This window comes from Mesoplodon mirus (assembly GCF_964341445.2).
Source record: "Mesoplodon mirus genome assembly, chromosome: 10".
Classification (NCBI taxonomy): domain Eukaryota; kingdom Metazoa; phylum Chordata; class Mammalia; order Artiodactyla; family Ziphiidae; genus Mesoplodon; species Mesoplodon mirus.
The window spans coordinates 32,357,381-32,381,482 of record NC_138986.1 but is presented as its reverse complement, the minus strand read 5'-3'; the positions used below and the strand labels follow the sequence as shown (position 1 = coordinate 32,381,482).

Here is a 24,102-nt window from a genome sequence, read left to right as displayed (position 1 = left end):
GTCTCTAGGTCTGAAGTGGGTCTCTTGTAGACAGCATATATATGGGTCTTGTTTTTGTATCCATTCAGCCAATCTGTGTCTTTTGGTGGGAGCATTTAGTCCATTTACATTTAAGGTAATTATCGATATGTATGTTCCTGTTCCCATTTTCTTAATTGTTTTGGGTTCGTTATTGTAGGTCTTTTACTTCTGTTGTGTTTCTTGCCTAAAGAAGTTCCTTTAGCATTTGTTGTAAAGCTGGTTTGGTGGTGCTGAACTCTCTCAGCTTTTGCTTGTCTGTAAACGTTTTAATTTCTCCATCAAATCTGAATGAGATCCTTGCTGGGTAGAGTAATCTTGGTTGCAGGTTTTTCTCCTTCATCACTTTAATTATGTCCTGCCACTCCCTTCTGGCTTGTAGAGTTTCTGCTGAGAGATCAGCTGTTAACCTGATGGGGATTCCCTTGTGTGTTATTTGTTGTTTTTGCCTTGCTGCTTTTAATATGATTTCTTTGTGTTTAATTTTTGACAGTTTGATTAATATGTGTCTTGGCGTATTTCTCCTTGGATTTATTCTGTATGGGACTCTCTGTGCCTCCTGGACTTGATTAACTATTTCCTTTCCCATATTAGGGAAGTTTTCAACTATAATCTCTTCAAATATTTTCTCAGTCCCTTTCTTTTTCTCTTCTTCTTCTGGAACCCCGATAATTCGAATGTTGGTGCGTTTAATGTTGTCCCAGAGGTCTCTGAGACTGTCCTCTGTTCTTTTCATTCTTTTTTCTTTATTTTGCTCTGCAGCAGTTATTTCCACTATTTTATCTTCCACCTCACTTATCCGTTCTTCTGCCTCAGTTATTCTGCTATTGATCCCATCTAGAGTATTTTTTATTTCATGTATTGTGTTTTTAATCGATGCTTGATTCATCTTTAGTTCTTCTAGGTCCTTGTTAACTGTTTCTTGCATTTTGTCTATTCTATTTCCAAGATTTTGGATCTGGGAAATAGAATCTTGGATCATCTTTACCATCATTATTCTGAATTCTTTTTCAGGTAGACTGCCTATTACCTCTTCATTTGTTAGATCTGGTGGGTTTTTATCTTGCTCCTTCTCCTGCTGTGTGTTTTTCTGTCTTCTCATTTTGCTTATGTTACTGTGTTTGGGGTCTCCTTTTTGCAGGCTGCAGGTTTGTAGTTCCCGTTGTTTTTGGTGTCTGTCCCCAGTGGCTAAGGTTGGTTTAGTGGGTTGTGTAGGCTTCCTGGTGGAGGGGACTAGTGCCTGTGTTCTGGTGGATGAGGCTGGATCTTGTCTTTCTGGTGGGCAGGTCCACGTCTGGTGGTGTGTTTTGGGGTGTCTGCAGACTTTTTATGAGTTTAGGCCACCTCTCTGCTAATGGGTGGCGTTGTGTTCCTGTCTTGCTAGTTGTTTGGCATACGGTGTCCAGCACTGTAGCTTGCTGGTCGTTGAGTGAAGCTGGGTGCTGGTGTTGAGATGGAGATCTCTGGAAGATTTTTGCCGTTTGATATTATGTGGAGCTGGGAGGTCTCTTGTGGACCAGTGTCCTGAAGTTGGCTCTCCCACCTCAGAGGCAAAGCACTGACTCCGGGCTCCTCAATTTGGGATGATGTGTTGTCTATTCATGTATTCCACAGATGCAGAGTACATCAAGTTGATTGTGGAGCTTTAATCCGCTGCTTCTGAGGCTGCTGGGAGAGGTTTCCCTTTCTCTTCTTTGTTCTCACAGCTCCTGGGTCTCAGCTTTGGATTTGGCCCCGCCTCTGCGTGTAGGTCGCCGGAGGGCGTCTGTTCTTCGCTCAGGCAGGACAGGGTTAAAGGAGCAGCCTCTTCGGGGACTCTGGCTCACTCAGACCGGGCGGGAGGGAGGGGCACGGAGTGCGGGGCGAGCCTGCAGCGGCAGAGGTCGGCGTGACGTTGCACCAGCCCGAGGCGCGCCGTGCGTTCTCCCAGGGAAGCCGCCCCTGGATCCCGGGACCCCGGCAGTGGCGGGCTGCACAGTCTCCCGGAAGGGCGGTGTGGGCAGTGACCTGCGCTCGCACACAGGCTTCTTGGCGGCGGCAGCAGCAGCCCCAGCGTCCCACGCCCGTCTCTGGGCTCCGCGCTTTCAGTCGCGACTCGCGCCCGTCTGTGGAGCCCCTTTAAGCAGCGCTCTTAATCCCCTCTCCTCGCGCACCAGGAAACCAAGAGGGAAGAAAAAGTCTCTTGCCTCTTCGGCAGCTCCAGAGTCTTCCCGGACTCCCTCCCGGCTAGCTGTGGCACATTAGCCCCCTTCAGGCTGAGTTCTCGCCGCCAGCCCCAGTCCTCTCCCTGCGCTCTGACGGAAGCCCGAGCCTCAGCTTCCAGCGCTGCGTGCCCCGGCGGGCGAGCAGACAAGCCTCTCGGGCTGGTGAGTGCCGCTCGGCACTGATCCTCTGTGTGGGGATCTCTCCGCTTTGCCCTACCCAGGTATGTGGGGGGTTTCTTGCCTTTTGGGAGGTCTGGGGTCTTCTGCCAGCGTTCAGTAGGTGTTCTGTAGGAGTTGTTCCACGTGTAGCTGTATTTCTGGTGTATCCGTGGGGAGGAAGGTGATCTCCGCGTCTTACTCTTCCGCCATCTTGTTCCAGTGGTTACTAACCTTAATCTTTTTTCCTTTTCTATTCATTTTGGATCACTTCTATCTTCAAGTTCACAGACTCTTAGTTTGCATTTCCCAATAAGCATTTCCCTATCCAATGATGTTTTCATTTCAGATAAATGTTCTTTTCAGTTCTGAATTTCAATTTGGTTCTTTTAAAATATATATTCCATTCTCTGCTAAGATGCCCCACGGTGATGCTGCATGGAATTCACTGGTTTTACCGTGTTCCCACCATCCTGAAGCAGCTGGCTTGATAGAACGGTGAAATGGCCTTTTGAAGACTTCGTTACAGCCAGTTAGGTAGCAGTTCCTTATAGGGCTGGGGTAAGGTTCTCCAGGAGCTGTATATGCGCTGAGTCAGAGCCCCATATATGGTGCTGTTTCTCTCATAGCCGGAATTCACAAGTCCAGGAATCCAGGGATGGAAAATGGAGTGGCACCACTCACTATTACCCCTAGTGACCACTAGTAGGAAGTCTGGATTAAACTGAGGGTGTTAAATTTTGTTCTGGCAGGCAATTAAATTTCTGGTTGATCCTTCTGGTTCTGTCAGACTTAATCTTATTGTTTGTTTGAATGAGTTTATTTCGGTTTATTTTGGTTTTTGTCCTTAGTTCTAGGCAATGGCCCCAACTCAAATCTAGGACATAAAGTGTGGACTTTCTGGAGTCTCAGATGGATGCCCAAGATGCTCAGCAAGGTCTTCCCACTCTGACTGGGCCACAATTCTTATTTTTCAACACCGTGTCACCTCTGCTTTCAGGTTGCCATCCTGTGGCAGCCTCTCTTCGCAGCTTTGTGGGGTCTTGTCCTGTGCGGTCCAGCTCTCAGCCAAAGACCTCTGGGGAATCCCTCCATGGACTTCTGCCCTCCATCTTTCCTCTAGTACCTTCTCTCACAAATACCAGCTACTTCATCATTCCCAAACTCCCACCTCTAACTGTTCAACTCTGTGAGACCACCATCCTGCTTGGCTTTCCTCTTTTTGTGCCATGATCTAGAAAGTAACCCCAAGGAAGAAAACTGAGGCCCATCCTGTATGTTCCCCTTTAATCAAGATCAGAGTCCTACAGAGAACAAACTAGTGGTTGCCAGAGGGAAGGGCATGGGGAATGGGTGAAATACATGAAGGGGACCAAGAGGTAAAAAATTACTAGTTATGAAATAAATAAGTCACAGGGATGTAAGGTACAACACAGGAAATATAGTCAATATAATTGTAATAACTTTCTATAATGCATAATCTATAAAAATATCGAAACACTATGTTGTACACCTGAAACTAACATAATGTTGTAAGTCAACTATAATTCAATTAATTTATTTAAAATAATCAATTTCATAAAACAAACAAAAAAAAGAACAGAGTCCTGCGATGCCTACTCTCCAATGCCTGGAAGCAGTTGCCTCAAATATCCTATAAAACTGGGATATTTTTCCCAGTTTTATCCATGTTAATGATGGGAAGGTAGGTCCAGGACCAGTTTCTCCATCATGGCCAAAAACAAAACTCAGATTCTTTTGTTTTCCCTTGAAACTTTATATTAGCTGGTGATTCTTAGACACTTCACTCAAGTTTTAAACAATGATTGTTGAAATAGTTTCTCAGTAAGGTGAAAACTATAGCATTTCAAAGGATTTACTGGAAATTTGAGGAATTATTTAAATTTGTGTTTGGTATTTTCCCCTCCTCAACTTTTCTTACTTGTCTTGTGCCACATCCACTAGGTCCCAGTAACAAATTCCTAGTTGATAATATTCTACTCTCATGAAGAACATTTTAGAAGTTTAAATTTTTAAATTTTCTGTTGAGAGAAAGTTTTTTGAGAGGAGGACGTTGATGAGTACAGGTGGTAATTGAGGGTCCTGGGACCAGCTTCCCACACTGGCTGCTTCTCTTCAACCAACCTGCGTCCACAAGCTCCCTAAGTGCCAAGCGTTTCCACATTGGTAGTAGAAACAAACAGGTGATGGGGGAGGTCTGAAGCAGAGGCAGCTGTCCTACTATAGGGATTGTTTGTTAACCGGGTATTTGTAAGCAAGGTCAAACCTGCTTTTATTTTCAGAAGCGCCACAAGGATTTTATGAATTGTTAATCCCAGCTAGCTACCCAAGGCTGAGTTAGGGACGTACTTCCTGAAGAAGGCTAAATGTTTAAACCTTTTGTTTACGACAATAAATAGGGCAACTTTATTCAGTAAGTACAGCCATTACCAAAACCATACCCCAATCCACATTTTGAATATAAAGGGTGAAATACCTGAGGGAATAGGAAGAAAAGGCTTACAGATGCCACAATGGGAGACTTAAACAAAGCAGGAGAGATACAGCCTTAGGTCTGAAATGTCTCTACTCTTCATTAGAGCTATAATGAACCCCAGATTTACTATCAACTATAGTTCTTTGAAAGGCCACTGAACCATAGCTCATCTGTTTTAATCACTAAAACTTTGTAGGCTGCAGTCCAGTGAAAACCCCAAAGGTTGCAACATCAGTGACCAGAGCAGCCTTACCAACCACTGTTGTAAGTGGGGAATGGGGGAAATACATGAAGGGGACCAAGAGTCCCCTTGGTTTGTGTCCCCCACCAAATGTTTGTGTCCCCCACCAAATTCATATGTTGAAACCTAGCAGTGTGATGGTATTAGGAGATGAGGTCTTTGGGAGGTGCTTAGGTCATGAGGGCAGAGGCCTCATAAATGGGGTTAGTGCCCTTATACAAAAGCCCCCAGAGAGCTATCTTGCCCTTCAGTCATATGAAGTTACAGCTAAGGAGCAACATCCATGAACCAGAAAGTGGACTCTCACCAGACACTAAATCTGAAGATATCTTGATCTTGAACTTCCCCAACTCCAGAACTGGGAGAAATACATTTCAATTGTTTATAAGCTACTCAGTCGATGGTATTTTTGTTTATAGTAGCTAGATTGGACTAAGCCACCAACCATCTACTAACTCATCCAGCATTCAAAAAAATCAATACTTCATTTGTATTTTACACACAGTACTCTGCTAGGTACTTTGGGAACTACTACAATGTTCAGAACATCCTCCTTACATTTAAAGAGTTTATAGGCTATCAGTTTAACAGTTTTTTACTTTAAAAGTATATTTTGTACGTGTGTCAATCTGGCATACTCTTCTAACAGCTAGAGGCTATACCATATATTACTGTTCCTAGCAACCCAAAGATTAAGGAGAAAGCAAGCAATAAATAAGGTAGGGTTGCTGAGAAAAAATTAAATAAAATAATCCATGTAAAGCACTGAGAACATAGCTGCTATGTAGCAAACACTCAGATGTTTGGTATAGACATTATTATTAAAATAAAACATGTAGGCAAATTCTTATTTCAGTTTCCTTTGGAAGAAGAAAAGCATGTAAAACTTTTCATTTCCAGTTTGGTTGATTGCACCTACAGAATTCCTCCATGAAATGTATTCTCAGATAAAAACATTGAAGAGTCTTTCATTATATACTACAGCCAAAATTCCACTAAAATTGTAATAGGACCCTTTAATGGCCACCTTAAATAAACTAAATGGCAGGGTGTCTGATTTACCCATAAACTTCGTATATTTTAAGACCACTTTATGAAATGATTTGGGATCATAAAGGAAATAGATTTTGAGTAATGTTGCATGCTAACAGTTATCTCATAAACTATCTTGATTGTCTAAATGCACGCAAAGGGAAAATGTTTCCCACTGTCAAAATACCCCAAAGTAGTGGTGCCCCTTCCTCCACAATATGTCCACAGTATGTGATGGAGAACTCTTCCAAGCTGAAGGCAGCCAGTGTGTGTTATCACAATATGATTCCAGAAATTTTTACCAAATGGTCCTAGTTGTACCCCTTGGGCCTCGCACATTCTCCTGAGATTCATAACCACCATCTTGCTGCATGGTCTTGTTACCACTCCAAGAGGAAAGAGACAAAAATCAATTTGGACATTATAATCAGACTATTATAAGCAAATAAAAATACCTGATAGGGGCACTTCAGGAAAGGAAACATTTTAAGAATGTCCTTGAGAGGTGTTCTGCTGCTGATCAACTTTCTTCTTATTTCCAAAGTCTGGCTCATCCTCTTATCAATTTCACTCCAGTCTTTTTCTGTTTTCACATATTCTTGCTGGAACCAGTTAATATGTTCATCTACCTCATAATCTAAACAAACAGCTTCCTCCTGCAAAATATTTTCAAAATATTAATATGTTCCATGTTTCAAGTGGCAGTTTAATGCTTCATGAAAACCTGAATTATGGGCTGTTATGGCACACTCAACGATTCACTCATGTGGTGAGCACTACTATGTAGCATTATGCTTGGCTTTGAACGTGGTTAACAAATGTCTTTGACGCTGTGAACAAATCAAACAGTTAATAACTGACTCTGGAATTATAATCTGTTCTCTTTTTTAAAAAAAGTATTTATTTATTAATTTATTTAATTTTTGGCTGCATTGGGTCTTTGCTGCTGCACGCGGGTTTTCTCTAGTTGCTGAGAGCAGGGGCTACTCTTTGTTGCGGTGGGCGGGCTTCTCATTGTGATGGCTTCTCTTGTTGTGAAGCAATGGCTTCTAGGTGCACGGGCTTCATTAGTTGTGGCACATGGGCTTCAGTAGTTGTGGCTCACAGGCTCAATAGTTGTGGTGCACGGGCTTAGTTGCTCCGCGGCATGTGGGATCTTCCCAGACCAGGGCTCGAACCCGTGTCCCCTGCATTGGCAGGTGGATTCTTAACCACTGCACCACCAGGGAAGTCCCATAATCTGTTCTCTTGACAGATCTAAGAGTTATTTCATTTCCTACATACCTTTTTACGTGGAAACCTAGATTATCCAGAATGTTCACACTGAATAGAAATGTCATCTATTCCTATGCATTTGAATTTTAGAAGACAAAATATTAAGAAGAGATAAAAGGTTTTAAATTAAGTTTTTGTTATTGTTTGTATTTTTCCTTCTTAAATGCTTTTTTAGGGCTGCAGTACCATGCCATATAATCCAAATTCAAAATAATAATGGTGGGTATTTTGTGATGCTGAATCATGAAGCTGCCAATTATATTCGCTATGCATTTGGGTACATTGGATGGGGTGGGGTGGCTATAAGTACCTCACATATTCTCATTAAAAATCTAAGGTAGGGACTCCCCTGGTGGCGCAGTGGTTAAGAATCCACCTGCCAAAGTAGGGGACATGGGTTTGAGCCCTGGTCCAGGAAGATCCCACATGCCACAGAGCTACTAAGCCTGTGCACCACAGCTACTGAGCCTGTGCTCTAGAGCCCATGAGCTGCAACTACTGAAGCCCGTGCACCTAGAGCCCGTGCTCCGCAACAAGAGAAGCCACTGCAATGAGAAGCCCGCGCACCTCAATGGAGAGTAGCCCCAGCTCGCCACAGCTAGAGAAAGCCCGCGTGCAGCCAGACCCAACGCAGCCAAAAATGAATAAATAAATTTATTTTAAAAAATCTAAGGTAATCAACAGGCTTTGAGGAGACAAGAAAAAAATCTTTCTAGAAAAGTTAGTTGAGCGGACACTTGGCTGAACTACACTTGAATCAACAAGTTGACAAACTGTCTAGCTGACCAGAATGTGAGCAGATGTTACCTGTAAAAGATGAAAAAATAGTAAAAAGCCTAAAAGGCTCCTATATCAAGACTTTACAAGCATTTTAGGAAAGCATCAGGTAGATCCACTGTCTGTGAACATAGGATGATTAGCAAGACATAGACCAAGTGAACAAATTCCTAGAAAAATATAACATACAAACAGACTAAAAAGAAATTCCTAGAACCTTATATAAATTTAATTAGAAGACGAAAGTCTTTCCACAAAGAAAATTCAAAGACCTGAAGTTTTCACAGACAAATTCTACTAAACTTTCAAAACAGAGGGCATACCAAATTTATGCAAATTTTTTCAAGGAGTCAAAAAAAAAAAAAGAAATTCTATGAAGAATTCCAACCCATACTATGACGCCTCTATGTCTATGACATTGATTCCCAAACCTGAAAGAATTGTATGAGAGAGGATAATTACAGGTCAATCTCATTCATGAACAAAGTTGCAAATATTAGGAACAAGGAATAACTAACTTGGATCTATCCCAGAAATGCAATAAGGGTTTGACATTAGTAACTGGACATGCTCCCTGCTAACTATGGTGTTCCCCAGAGAGTGTCATTTAACCCTCTGATTCCTCTAAGGGGGTATTTATCTGAGTTATCCGGTCTAAAAGCCACTAGCCACATATGGCTGTGCAGCACTTGAACTGTGGCTAGACGAAATTAAGATGTGTGCTGGAAACACTGAATTTCAAAGACTTAGTATGCAAAAAAAGAATGTAAAACATCTCATTAACAATTTTTCATAACGATTACATGTTGAAATGATAATATTGGGTTAAGTAAACTATACTCTTAATGTTATAATTCCACCTGCTTCTTTTTATGTTTTTTAATGTGGCTACTAGGAAATCTTAAATTATATCTGTGGTGTGTATTATATTTCTATTGAACAGTGCTGTGTTAGATGCTAGAGTTTTCTTCATACCAAATCCAGTCATCCCTGTTTCCACTTCTATTGTCATCAAATTGACTTTGGAAACGATGTTTCCCTGTGTAACTTGAACAGTCTCTTTCCTTAACATTCAGTCACGTGTCTTAGTCAATCCACAGGGAAACTACTTTGACTTTGCCCCGTGTTTCCAAGTGCACAGCTGACTTGTAAAACTTCACAGTATTAGCAGATGTGCCACCTGCTGATGGCAGTAATTGCATTATATCCAGAATGCAATTAACTGTCAACATTTTTCTTCAACTTTTGTTTCTTGTTCAGTTTTGCACCATGAGAGAAACATCTGTGGAAAAGGCTATAAAAATGATTAGTATTTATACAATAAATCATTATGTCAGGTGCAGTAAGAAACAAACAGTAAATGCCCTAAAAGAAATTAAAAGAAACCTAGTGTATGTTCTTAGCATCGACTAAGCGGTTTTTGCATGACTTTCAATTCCATTGTATTTGTAAGCCAAAGAAAGCTAACACGCAAAACTGTTTCATGACTTTCAAAGTCACTGGGTACATATATACCCAATAAGTAGGAAAAGAAATGTTTTAAGAGAGAAATGAATTACAGTAGCCCCCTACTTATCTGCGGGGGATACGTTCCAAGAGCCCCAGTGGAAGCCTGAAACCAAAGATGGTACTGAACCTTATATATACTATATTTTTCCCTTAATACGTACCTATGATAAAGTTTAATTTATAAATTAGGCACAGTAAGAGATTAACAACAATAATAATAAAATAGAACAATTATAACAATACACTGTAATAAAAGTTATGTGAATGTGGTCTCTCTCTCAACTTAAAACTTATAAATTGTTTATTTCTAGAACTTTCCATTTAATATTTTCAGAACACAGTCGACTGAGGGTAATTGAAACCCCAGAAAGCGAAACTGTGGATGTTGGGGGGGGGCTACTGTATAAGTATAGTGTTAGTCATTTAACACCCGGCAGTTTGTTTGTTTATTTATTTATCTATTTATTTATTTAACAAAAGTCTGGAGGACTGTGGATGCAAGGACACCCCACAATCACTTATTAAATCCCTGTGTTCCTGTCCTAGATATAGCATAAGTTTAAAAAAAAAGCATAAATTAATCTCTCTACAGAAACGGCTGCAACATTCCCAGTATATGTTTGATAAGATGTTTCACATCAGAATCGGGAAAAATATTGTGTTTTCTTCATGTTTCAGAGTCTGAGAAAAGTCCATAATACTCCATCACTTGATGAAGGCTGCTCTGGAACAGGAGAATCACTGAGATGTGGATCCAAAGCCTGACGTGCTGTACTTGGAGCCGCTGGTATTACTCAGGATAGGCAAGATGCTGCTGCTCTATCTAACAACCCCCAAACGTTAGAGCAACAGATGTTTATCACTCATGTGAATGTCCCTCTCGGGGCCCAGCTCCTCATCCTCTTCACCCAAGAAACTGGCTCCACCATCTAGAATATCAGTCATCACTGCAGAAGAAAGGGGAAAGATGGGGCACTGCATACTGGATCTTCAATGAGCTTGACATTTCTTCTCACATTCCATTGATCAGTCAGTCTCATGGCCACATCTCACTTCAAGGGAGTGGAGGTGTACAAACATGCTGATTGTCTGGAGGAGATGAACTGATTAAGTTGGTGAGCAGCAATCATATCCACACTCATCCACCTCTGCGTTTCTTATTATGGGAAATCATAGCTCTCCTTATAGTTTTAGCCAATTTCAGACAGGGTTTTCTGGTAGCTGTAGCCAAAACCATAATAACTGAACACTGGAACACCCAATTCTCAAACCAGAAATCAATCCCCTAAATGAATTCTATGTCTAGCAATACATCCTTCAAATACAAAGGAGAGATTTAAGACATTCCCAGATAAATAAAAAGTGAGAGGATTGATCACTAGCAGATCTGCCCTACCAGAAATGCTAAAGATGGTCTTTCAAGCTAAAATGGAAGAACATTGACTGTAACTCAAATCCACATGAAAAAACAGAGCAGTGGTAAAGGTCACTACATAGGTAAGTACAAAAGACAGTATCAATGTATTTTCAGGTTGTAACTCCTTCTTTCTCCCATCTTGTTTTAAAAGCAGTTGCATGAAGCAAGAGTTATAAATTCTGTGTTGATGGGCATACAGTGTATAAAAGGAAGACAAGTGTAGTTATACAGGGGCAAAGTTTTTATATGCTGTTATAATGAAATGGATATTAATCCAAACTAGATTATTATAAATCAAGATGTTAGTTGTAATCCCCAGGGCAACCACTAAGGAAATAACTATGAATGTTTATTTACTAAAAGAAACGATAGGAAAATTAAATTAATACACTAGAAAATATTTACTTAACACAAAATAAGGCAGTAATTAAGGAATAAAGTAAAAAGAAAAAGATGGCATATAGAAAACAAATAGCAGACATAAATTCTAACTTACCAGTAATCACATTAGGTAACTGACAAAATGGACTTAAAAAAAAATGATCCAAATATATACTAGAGACACACTTTAGATTCAAAGACATAAGTAGATTGAAAGTAAAAAGATGGGAAAAAATATACCAATAACAGTAACCAAAAGAGAGACAGAATAGCTGTACTAATATGAAACAAAATAAATTTTAAGACAAAAATTGTTCCTAGAGATAAAGGAAGATATTTTATAATGGGAAGAGGGCCAATCCATTAGGAAGATATAACAATTATAAACTTATATACACCTAGCAAGGGCATCCCCAAAATCATGTGGCAAAAACTGATAGAATGGAAGGGAGAAAGAGACAATTCAGTAATAATGGTAGCTGGAGATTTTAATATGTCACTTTCAATAATGAATAGAGCCACTAAACAGATGGTAAACAAGGAACTGGAAGACTAGAGTGACTGCTATTCCTGGAGAAGACAACATGGATTTTAAGAACTTGGAGCTGGATGTAATAAATCATGCATAAAATGAAAACCTCCAAGAAGATGATATCAAAAGGAATTTTGAAGAAACTCATTGATAGGATTAAATTACTTACTTAAAACTCTTTAAAAAAACCAAAATGTAGACTACATTAACTGATAAAGATAAAATAATCTGTGCACTTAAAGATCACATTAATAGCCTCCAAACTGAGAGAACTTCATTGCAATTAGGAACAAAAAAAAAAAAAAAAAGAAAGAGAGAAAAGCAAAAGCCCCTGTGGAAAATTCAAAGTCCTTCCTGTACTGCTTCAAGAAACCAAAATAACTGTTCACCAAATATCCATTTCAGAGTTAATCTACTCCATAAAGACAGAGGAGAATCTTTTCAAAGTGGATGAAAAGATCAGGCATAAATGTGAAGGACTGGACACATGAAAGATTCAAGCCAGGTTTTTATCAGAAAAATTTGAAAGAAGCAATTTTATTAAAGTCAGACTTTATTAAAATAAGACTATTATTAAAGTCAGCTTATATCCCAAGAGTGAAAAGTTTATGGTAATAAGTCGAAGCCTCTACTGGCTGAAAGAAACCTCAATAACTTAAGAAAAGAAAATGAGTGCATTAGTCAAAAAGCATTAAAGACGAGTTTAAGCATTTCAAAGTATGTTTACATCCTGATGTTTCAAATGGGACATGGAGGGGGGAGGGATAAATTAGGAGTTAGCAGAGGCCCAAAGGGACCACCAAGGAATCCTCTGGATGAAGAGATTTTTGAGAAATGATGTGCATCAAGCTGGGTGAGTGTGAAGATCGGGGTCCAGTGCCCTATGTCAACCAGTTGCCTTCCCCACCCCACCCCAGGGCCAGGATGACAGGAGCAGGATGCCTCCATAGGCCATCTCAATCCTGCCACAGCAGGCTCTCCACAAGAGCAAGACAGAGCTTATCCTGGTGCTCCTTGCACTGGCAGATGCTCGGAACCTTCCTTTGGTCCTACCCCCCCACCTGAGCTCAGCACCCCTAGGCCAGGCTCTAGTTCTCCTATGAGAAAGCAGGTGCTACAAAGGAGTCCCAGGGTGGGTTCTTGAGACAAGGACCCCCTGTCCTTCCTCTTATTCCAGAAAATGAGGGTGAACCACCCCAGAAATATCTGTACACTAAGTGCTAAGTGATACTAAGTAATAAACACTAAGTAATCAAATGTAATGTGACAATGGCATAAGAGTAGACTGAGAGACCAGTGGAATAAGGGACAGTGCCCAGAACACACCCAAGTCTTTTGGGGGAACTTAACATACAATAAAAGTACCACCATAAACAAATTAAAAAAGGATGGAGTGTTTAGTAATTGGTGTTGTAAGAGCAACTCACCCTATGGATATCCTTACTTAACAGCATATACAAAGACAGACTCCAGATGACTTAAAGATCTAAACATGAAAATGCAAACTATAAACTTAATGAGAGAAAGAGTAGGAGAATATCTTTGTGACTTAGGGCATGGGAAGGACTGCTTCCTACAAACTAAGAAGAAAAAGATGTCAACCCATTAAAAACTGGGCAATGGATCTAAAGAGGTAATTTTCTAAAAGAAGAAACTCAAAAGTCTAACAAACACATGAAGAGATGCTCAGACTCATTAGTTATCAAGGGAAATGCAAATCACAAGAATCAGATTGCACTTTATACCTATTAGACTTGGCAAAATTCACAAGGCTGGCTAGTGCTAAGCAATGGCAGGAAGACAGGGATATGCAGTATTATGGGAGTGAGACTAACAAAATCATTCTAGAAAGTAATTGGTCAGATTAACTACATGCATGCCCTCTGCCCCATCAGTTCCACTTCCTGGTGGACAAGCCAAAGGAATAACACACAGGTGAGTCCATAACCAGACAGGTATAATGGCGTTCTCTGCAGTACAATCCGTTGAGGGGCTTGAGGCAAGGGCTTGTAATAATCGCTACAATCATGGGCTGGAAATATACATAGTAACATGAATGAGTCTTAAAGAGTGTCAGTGAAAAAATGAAACACGAATGAGGTATAGAATACCATTTTCGCTGGGTCAAATATGTATAAACGCAAAATCAGAGTACACATTTTAGAACACCTTACAAACAAAAAGATACAGATGAAACACAATAGAAGGATTGCCCAAGAGCAGAGGTGGGAAAGAGGGCAGAGAAGAACGAGCACAGAAAGAATGAATAGAACAAGAGAAAGGCCTGACACAGAACAATGACAATAATGTGCCATGAGGTGTGGGGTTTGATTCACTCAACTTTAACACCTGAGGTTTTGCACAAAAAATAATACAGTACAAAGTTAATTCCACTACTCTGCATGCAGCTCCATACAATTCCTGTAAGTTTTTAAAACCTGTGTGTCTTCATCATTTAAACAGGATAATGTTGTCAGCAACTTAAGAAATTACTCAGTTAAGATACAAATGAACTTATTAACAAGACAGAAATAGACTCACAGATAGAGAAAACAAACTTATGGTTACCAGAGGGGAAAGGGGGTGGGGGAGGGATAAATTAGGAGTTTAAGATTAACATATACACACTACTATATATAAAATAGGTAAACAAGGTCCTACTCTATAGCACAGGGAACTATATTCAATAGCTTGTAATAAACTATAATGGAAAAGAATCTGAAAAAGAACATATATATATGTGTATATATATATATAACACTCATTTTGCTGTACACCTGAAACACTGTAAATCAATAAAAAAGAAATTACTCAGTTAATTCTGTTTTGAGAATCTAATTATGTCTCCATTTATAAATACTAGAAGTATAATAAAAGGCAATTAAGCAAAGGAAACAGATTTATCAATTCACAGGGCTACAAGTTGCTTGGACCTAAAGTTAAAAGTCAGATGCATAAGAAGCAATGTCACTTATGTTGCATTTGAGAGCATGATTTACAAGCAGCAGTGACATGAGGTCGTGAGGTTGGCAAAGGATTTTTAAACATTGCATTTAAAACCAGTATTTTGTAGGACTGATCTGGAAACAGTCTGGTATTCTGACACGTATAGCCATCTGCATACCATGGTTATAAGTTTTTTTAAGAGCAGAATATGAGGAACCCAGACATTTTTAAGACTCACGGGTGGATGATTTGATGCTGCTGAAGCTTTGGGTTTTGTAGCGTAGTCTAAGCAGTGCCACGCTGACCTTGGAGATTGAGGGAGGAGGAGGGTTGGGGACAAAAGATCTGTGACCTAGGCTCAAACTCACACAAATTCTGCAGCTGCTTGGTTATCTGCAGAAGCCCACGTGACAGGACTAAGAAACACACTGTCCTTCGTTGAGGCATCTACCATCAATTCTTTGGTAAATTCCTTCCAACCACCAAAGGACAAACAACAGAAACAAAACAAATGAAAAATCTCTTCCCTTCATTTACTCCTTCCCAAAACCTTCTCCAGTTTAGCCAAACCCACTTCCCTGCCTTTGAGGGAACGGCCTGCCTCCTGGTTTCTTGCCTGCATCAATATTTTCCATATCTAAAGCACAGGAAATAACTTTTTTCTATATTATGGAAATGCTGTGCCCAGTCAAGAAATTTTAAAAGATGTGAAAGTTGTCACAGTGTATCTTAATCCAACTATCCTTAATTTTCAGAAATCATAGACATTAAAAATGAGCTATTAGAAATTCAAAAATGAAGCCCAAAATAATTTAGGCAATTCATCTGAAGTCTAAAATCCCATGAGATAAGTGGTATATTCAATGGATTTGTCCCTCTACTCTTCTTAGTGTTTTTCCATTTGCTTAATCACCATGGAGGGTACAAAACACAGAAACACATGGTAATGTAATATTCTAGTGTAAAATTTTCTCCATCCTGTAAAGCTTTTGGCTTTACAGAACATGAGGTCATAAATAGGGATGCTACAGTGTTTAAAAGAATCAGAAATTTGTAGCTCCATTTGTAAGAGGGAGGAAAATAAATCCTTACGAATTAGATTTGCTTGGCAGGAAAAATGTTGCCTCTTCAGACGTGAACAAGGACCTCTTTTTGTCCCAGTTGGCAGGAAGGTCAAAACTAAATTCTGTTGCAACTTAACTCATCTTGGGCCCTGGTACGTTCAATCCCTGTTCTTTTTGTAGCAAAGACCCCTGCATGGGCCTTAGTAGGATTCAATTTAGAATTCTGGCATGTCTGGGAGACTCCAAGATAGGAACAACAAAAGGTGTAGTTACATGAAGAATTGGGGTGGTTTTGAGAAAGAACGGAAAGATGATTGTACAAACTGGGTCAATGATGATGTGTCAACATAGGAGAGGAGTTACCATTTAGCCTGTGTCCCTCAGGGTGGCCTGTGACCCCCTGGGCTTACCCTTGCTGAGGATAAGTGTTACTTTTCCGATTTTACCATTCATCCATTCCAATGAATTTTGGTGGGACGTGCATCAATTTTGGTGGGATGTGGTGGGAAAGAAAGAAAACTGAATCTGTAAAATTTTAATTCATTTATAAAGGAGCTCCATTTGTAGTATATGGAAAATCACATATTTTGAAAATATGCACAATATAATTATGTTCCTTTACAAAGTGGCTTTTTATTTTAAGAATATAAAAGATATTTAAAAATGAATGTAATTCTATCTTATCATGATTTTAGTTTATAATTGGAATATTGCAGTTAAAGTTTCTATAAAATTACACTAAATTTAGGTAACTTTCACCTGTCTTGTCTTTTCATCAAAGAGCAGACATGTATTATCTTAACTGGACTGTCATTTGAAAATCTCTTTGAAAACTATAATAAGGTATTTCTTTTTATTTATTTATTTGGAACTTTTAGTTGCAGCATGTGAATTCTTAGCTGCAGCATGTGGGATCTAGTTCCTTGACCAGGGATTGAACCCAGGCCCCCTGCATTGGAGTGCGGAGTCTTAGCCACTGGACCACCAGGGACGTCCCAATAAGGTATTTCAAAATACTCCTTCATCTAAAATTTTTCTTACTTCTAAAGTTGGATGAACGGTTTACAAAATATGTTAAAAAATATTCCCGTCCCCTGGTGCTTATAAGTAGTGATAATAAAATTGAGATGATCTGACAGGTTGCTCTATTAATATCAAATAACTATAGCAGCTGAAGAAGAAAATAGAATATTTACACCAAGTACATTCACTAACATAAACGTGTCTGTAGTGAAAAATTATATTTACATATTCATGTTGGATTGATGTGAAAATAGATTTTGGGGAGGACATGAGATTTAGCTTCTATAACTTGATAGTTTGGACATCCTTCCTAAGGAGCTCAATCTACTTTATTAGCAGGGGACATTTTTGTTTCTGAGAACACTTGGGGGCTGTGAGGTAGATAAGGAATATTTATAGAATTTCAGATAACTAGGACCCCCGTAAACAGTATGTACAGCAAACCCACTGCAGAGGGAGGAATCTCCAGGCCCTGCCTGGGGCCCTTTGACTGTAGCTCCTCATGGCCGCCTCTGTACACAGCGAGAACAGTATGGGGTTTTGGACCCATGCATGTGGATTAGCTTCCACCCTGAAACCTTGAAACCAGAAGCAACTTGACCCCTACAATATGAGTATTAAAAAAACTTTCTGCAGCAATAACAACAGCAAGAATACAGTATACATTTTAGGATGAGAGGAAAAGAAATTATTCAAAGATCCAGAACTTTAGGGTTTCTCCAGGTTTTTTGAAGATTGTGAAAGAATAAACTTGCGATGTTCAATAACTCTCTGCTCCATTTTTGGAAGTCCTCTTTTGGAAATATTCTCATTCACAAAAACAAAACAGATTTTTTTTTTTGGTTTCTGACCCACACCTCAAATTTTCAAAAGGATATTTTATTTTGTTTTAATTATTTTAAATGTTAGTATTTATTATCCCTTAATCAATCAACCAACCAATACATTGTCAGAACAATTAAAGATTCAATCTTACTTTTATCTGGACAATTTTAATTTCATCAAATCTTATATCAGCAAGAGATTTCCTTGTCTGGCCTCTTCGGTGTCCAAATTTACACTTATTTCTCATCACTTGTTCATCATCTTCTATGGGTCTTCGAACATATTTAAAACGATCTTTGAGGGCTCGTTTCCATAAAAACTGTGTAAAATTATAAAACAGGGCAGTTAATCTTCAAAGAGATTGGAATAATCCTATATAAACAATAAAATCTTTGTCTACCACCTTTGGGTTTGAAATTATTTTCCCATCACAGTAATAGAAATAATATATCTATTCTTCTATTTATCCTCACAATAATCTTGTGATAATGCTATAAATATATACATATATTGATATTTTGTATATTACATAGCTATGTGTGTGTGTGTGTGTGTGTGTGTGTGTGTCATTATATACAATGTCATATAGTTAAATATACTAGCTCTTGAGTCTAGATTTCTTAATTCCTAAAACTGGATACCTTCCACTTTAGTGTCTCCACAATGCACTCTACTTTCCTGTTGGATTCTAGAAAAGAACTGATACTGACTTATGCATATATGGACTGACACGCTTTCTTTAAATGCATTATCAGATGAAGCAGCCTGTGCAACAGAGGAGAGGAAGAGATGGTGCCATTTGGGGAACTGCCAAGAGTTGCGCATGGCAGGAACAGAGAGCTCAAGATGTGGAAGGGTAGAAGATGTAGAAAATAGAGAAGTCAGCCCCATCCTGAAGGGCATGGTTACCCCAAAAAGAGCTTCAAGGTAATCTGGAATCAGATCCTTTCAAACCCCTCTCTGTGGACAGAGAAGTTCTCTTCTAGAGCAATGGTTCTTAAACTTCCGCCTGAATCACAATTCTTGGAGGATCTGTTAAAACACAGGTTGCTGGGTCCTACCCTCAGAGCCTCTAATTCAGCAGGTCAGGGGCAGGGTGGAGGATCTGCATTTCTTCCAAGTCCCCAAGGGGTGATGCTGATACTGCTTATCCAGACTCTAGAGATTCTGCTTCAGCAGGTCTGAGAGGAGCCCAGATGTCTGTAACCTTTAAAGCTTTGTAGAAAATGGCTGCAGAGCTGGGTTAGGAAGCCCTCTTAGGCCACATTGAGTAAGAAGTGTGGATGGTCAGCTTGTGCTCTGGGAGAATCTGTCTGGCATATGGACAGCTTGGAAGACCAGAGACATGTTTTACAACTTGGGGACACACCTGGGCTTCTTCCTCAACACACCAACACTGCTAACCTTCTTTCCCTCTGCTGGCCCTTTGGTTCTGGCCTGGAAAGCTCTGTCCCTCTCCTCGCCTACCCTGCTGGTATCTAGGTAAAGCTTGCTCTGTTTCCAGATCTCAGCTCAGCTATCACTCCCTTACAGCCTCCCTAACAGCTCACTTCCCTTGGTTATCAGGCTCACCTTTCCTTGTCAACACTTATCACACTGGTAGTTTACCCTCATCTATGTGATGTTTTTGTTTCTTTTCTTTTTTGTTCTTTTCATTCTTCCTCTCTTCCAATTTCCCCTTCCTTTCTTCCTTCCTTCCATTCTTTCCTTCCCCTAGGCTGTGAGCACATGAAGAAAGTCTTGAGTCTACTTTGCTTGCCAAACCCAGCACAGTGCTTGGTGCATCTTGGAAACGATAAACACTAGATGCCTTGTGTCTGTCCTCTGTGAAGTACATGGACCCAGGTGTTGAGCAACAGACTAGAAGCAAGAGTCTGAGTCTTGGTCTTGCTTGGTAAGTATCTCACTGTGTGAGGAGTGGCCAAACCTGAGCCTCAAGGCTTCTTTTCAGCCCCTCATCTTCCCTGCAATGTCATGCACTTGAATAGGTCCAAGAGTGGGTACAGGGAAGGAAATCGTAGCTACACAGGCCCATATTTGCCTCCTAGTCTTGGCCACTAGATGAGTTAAATCACTGGGTGACTTTGGGCATATCTTAGGAGCTCAGGCAAATGGGAATGCCACTGAGATCACGTTAGTCCAGTGTCTGACACTTAGATTTTGTCATTCCAGGTTCCTTGGTTTAAGTCTCAATAAGAGCTATTCCTGCCCCTGAAAAAGCACTGGGACCTAAGTTGGAAAGACCCAGGATCCTGGACTAGCTCCAGTATGTGTTAGCTAAGAAATCTTCAACAAGTAATCCCTCAGCCTTAGTTTCTTTAACTATAGGAATAAGAAGAAGTTTAGTCCATTCAACTGCACTGGGTTAGGGGGAGACTCAAATGAAGAGCTAATGCATGGAAGACATTTGTAAACTAAAGTGCAGCTCATAAAACCCTTGGCAGCCCTGGTGAGGAGTACTGGGGCTTGGGGGTTGGGAAGGCAGCTTCAGCCCCAATTAAGCGCCTGGGTATGTATGAGTCAGAGATGCTTCCTCACCTCCCAGAGGCTTGTGGGTCTGGACACTGCCACTGCTGTTTTACAACAGCACAGAAATAATGGATGGCTTGTATTTTTCTTAGCACTGAAATCTGAACTAGTACAAATACATTTTTTTTTCCCCTCATGTTTCCCATAGCTCTTGAGGGCTTCTACACCTGTGGATTTGGTGGGAGGTATTACAGCAATCAACTGCTAGGACATTTTTTAATTGCCAATGTCTTCTTTCCAGCCTCTCCCTTCTCTCCTTAGCAAGTATCTGATAGGAACAAAAAAAGGGCCGGTCAATGCAGTGGTCCACATGAGCACTCAATCAAGGGGTGTGCCCTGAGCATCTGCTACCTGTGTGGCACAGGGAATTCCTGACACAGATGCCGCAATAGAAATTCTTTTTGTCATTGAACAGTCCTCCTTCTTCTCCATGCTTTTCCAGCTAGAGGGGGTGTGGAAAGAGCTACACAGACACAGTTCTCATCCAATCACTCTGAGATAAAACACAACCCTGAAGTTATGGCCTCCTGAACAGATATGTGAAAAGTCCACATATCACCAGCAGATCTTCCCCTAACATTGTAAACCCAAATATAATCATTAGGAAACATTTAGACAAACCCAAAATGTGGATCATCGTACAAGGCAACTGGACTAGGCTTGTCCAAGAAAGAAAATATAATGGAAAAAAAAAAGGTAGGGAAACTATCCTAGAGACAAAAAGAAGTTAAAGAGACATAGTAACTACATGGAATGCATAATCTTTGATTAGATGTTATAGCCAAAAATCCATTTTAAAACTTTGTTTCAATAATTGAAGAAACAAGGATATGGATTGTATATGATATTATGTAATTATTGTTAATTCTTTTGGTATAAAAATGGTATTGTTGTTAGGTAGGAGATTGTCCTTATCCTTATAAGATATATGCTGAGGTATTTAGGAGTGGCAACTTCGACTTGCTTTTTTTCAGATGCTCAGTCAAAACAAACAAATAAATATGAGAAAGGAAATGTAAATGTGGCAAAATGGTAATACCTAGTGAATCTAGATAAGTGATTTTCAATCATTGGAGATTTTGCCCCCCACCCAGGATACATTTGGCAATGTTTGGAGACACGGTTGGTTATTACATCAGTTTGGGTGAAGGGGTATTATTCACACTTAGTGAGTGCCAGGGCTGCTGCTAAGTACTCTACAATGCAGAGGACAGCCCACACCACAAAGAAGTATCCACCTAAAATGCAATACTGCCCAGACTAAGAAACCTTGAGCTACATAAAGGGTATATGGCTGTTCACTGCAACAGTCTTTCAACTCCTGTGTAGATTTGAAAACTTTTGAAATAAAAAGTTGAGAATATCAGTATCTTGTAATAACCTATAGTGGAAAATAATCTGTACAATATATATATACATATAAATATAACTGAATCACTTTTCTATACATCTGAAACTAACACAATATTATAAATCAACTATACCTCAATTTTAAAAAGTTGAGAATAAAGTTAGTCCTAAAAATGACCAAATGCTTCCTTGCTGTGTGCATGCTCTCTCTCTCTCACACACACACACACATGCACACACACACACACACACACACATAGTGTGTACCTTGAAGACACACACTATGTCTTCAAGAAAGTACAGCAAAAAATTTTTCTCAGAGATACCTGCTATAATAAGGTGCAAAAGATATCTGTCTTATTTAGATAAGACTACCAATGTATACGTATACGGCATATAGAGATATAAGGACTAATAGATAGCAAATCTTATGTACACAAAGCAATAATTCCCCACAATTGTCCCTTAAATCATATAGTTCCAGTGTCACAATACACTCAATTTTTTTAACCATCTTAACTATTTTTAAGTGTACAGTTCAGTAGAGTTAAGCATACTCAGATTGTTGGGCAATGGATAACCCAGGCTTTTAAAGCCAAGAGACTTGCAGACCCAGAGAGCAAAGCTTGTATTGAAACCTCTGGAGCAGTGTTTCCCAACCCTGACTGCACACTGGAATCATCTGGGGAGCTTTAAGGTGCCAAGGTCTCTTCTCCAGACCAACTAAACCAGAATCTCTGGGGATCCTGATGTGCAGCCTGAGTTGAGAACTGCTGCCCCAGAACACCTCCAGGATCTGTTTTTGTCAGAACAGCAGAGATGTGGGAGGGCCAGGTGAGGCTGGAAGTCAAGACCTCAAAAGCAGACCACTTCTCCACTGGGTCTAAACAAAGGCAAGAACCACTTTATTGATGAAAGCACTGATGTAGGTGCAGTCACAGCCTTCTCTTTCCACGTATCGCATCTCTTAAGAATCCTTCCTAGAGACTCACCTTTATCTGTGAGCTTCCAAACAGTTTTCAGAGAGAGACAGAATGATGATGACATAGAGAGAGAAAGAAGATGAAGAAGGATGAGGAGGGATGAACAGGTGGCACACAGAGGATTTTTCGAGCAGTGAAAATAGCATACATATACATGATACAATAATGATGGATACATTTGTCTAATGGCATAGAATGTACTACACCAAGAGTGAACCATAACATAACCTATAGACTTTGGGTGATAACGATGTGTCAGTAGAGGTTCATCCACTGTAACAAATGTACCCCTCTGGTTGGGGATGTTGATAATGGGGGAGGCTGTGCATATGTGTGGGTCAGGAGAGAGATGGGAAATCTCTGTACCTTTCACTCAATTTTGCTGTGTACCTAAAACTGCTCTAAAAAATAAAGTGTTCTTTTTTTTTTAAAGAAGACCAAGGAACACAGAGAGACACAGAGAAGTCATCAAAAAGAACAGAGCTAGAGGGGATAGAGAGAGATGGAAAGACAGAAAGAAAGACCAAAACTTAGAACAAAACAGGGACTGACAGCAAGAGACAGAAGAGACGGCCAAAGGAACAGAATCAGAGAGAGGCCAGACAGAGTCAGAGAAATTGACAGAGAAAGAGAAACAGATAGACTCAGATAAACAGACAGAAAGAGACTGAGGAAAGGCAAAAGAGGCATAAGATTACTGGACAATACAAGGTTCTTATTTTAAGAAAGGTTGAGAGAAACAGAAGGGCTCCACGTTGTCACTTACAAAGCCACAGCCGTCCTCATCCAGGAAAGGGTGGGCCTGCAGCAGGGCGTTGACCACGTCGTTATACTGCTGGGTCGTGGGGTACCTGTTCGGTGTGACAGGGAGGACATTTTTCAGTTCAAGAAGTCCGCGTTCCTCCTCATAAGATGAGTCTAAATTACATTCACTTTTCTTCAGATCGTTCTATATGACAATGTAGACATTCAAATATTGGGCAATGTTGGACTTACTACCAATATATCATGCAAAATCTGAAGAGAATAGGTTCCAAATGAATTCAAGTCTACTCTGAAAACACACCCTCTCCCAAAGCAGCAAGTCTGCCCTGTTATTACTCACAGTGAACCTTCCAGATACTTCGTCATATCAGCCTGGAGAAACTCAATGATCCTTATCCTCATGCTGTGTTCAGGACACTTCTGCTCTGCTAACATGCATTTGACATCATAAGGAAACTCTGGTAAAACATAGGACTTAGTCCATTGTAAGGCTTTATTCCCTGTTAGAACCTGTTTCACATTCCTTCTGTTAAATAAAAACACACAAAGAGTGAAATTCTGCTTCAAATATATGCAAC

At 40.0% G+C, this 24,102-nt stretch overlaps 1 protein-coding gene across 2 annotated transcripts in view; it reads right to left on the bottom strand.

Annotated features, from left to right (window-relative positions):
• SAMD3 (sterile alpha motif domain containing 3) overlaps positions 1-24,102 on the bottom strand; it is a gene marked incomplete at its 3' end in the record, with an annotated part of 45,944 nt that overhangs the window by 8,130 nt on the left and 13,712 nt on the right. The window contains exons 4-7 of one of the 2 annotated variants that reach the window (XM_082633898.1): positions 23,865-24,101; positions 23,526-23,610; positions 18,049-18,216; positions 6,604-6,804 (exon numbers count right to left, since the gene is read on the bottom strand). In XM_082633898.1, coding sequence (XP_082490024.1) covers positions 6,604-6,804; positions 18,049-18,216; positions 23,526-23,610; positions 23,865-24,101 — 691 coding nt within the window. The remainder of the gene's footprint in view (positions 1-6,603; positions 6,805-18,048; positions 18,217-23,525; positions 23,611-23,864; position 24,102) is intronic. The other variant, XM_082633899.1, reaches the window with a different exon arrangement.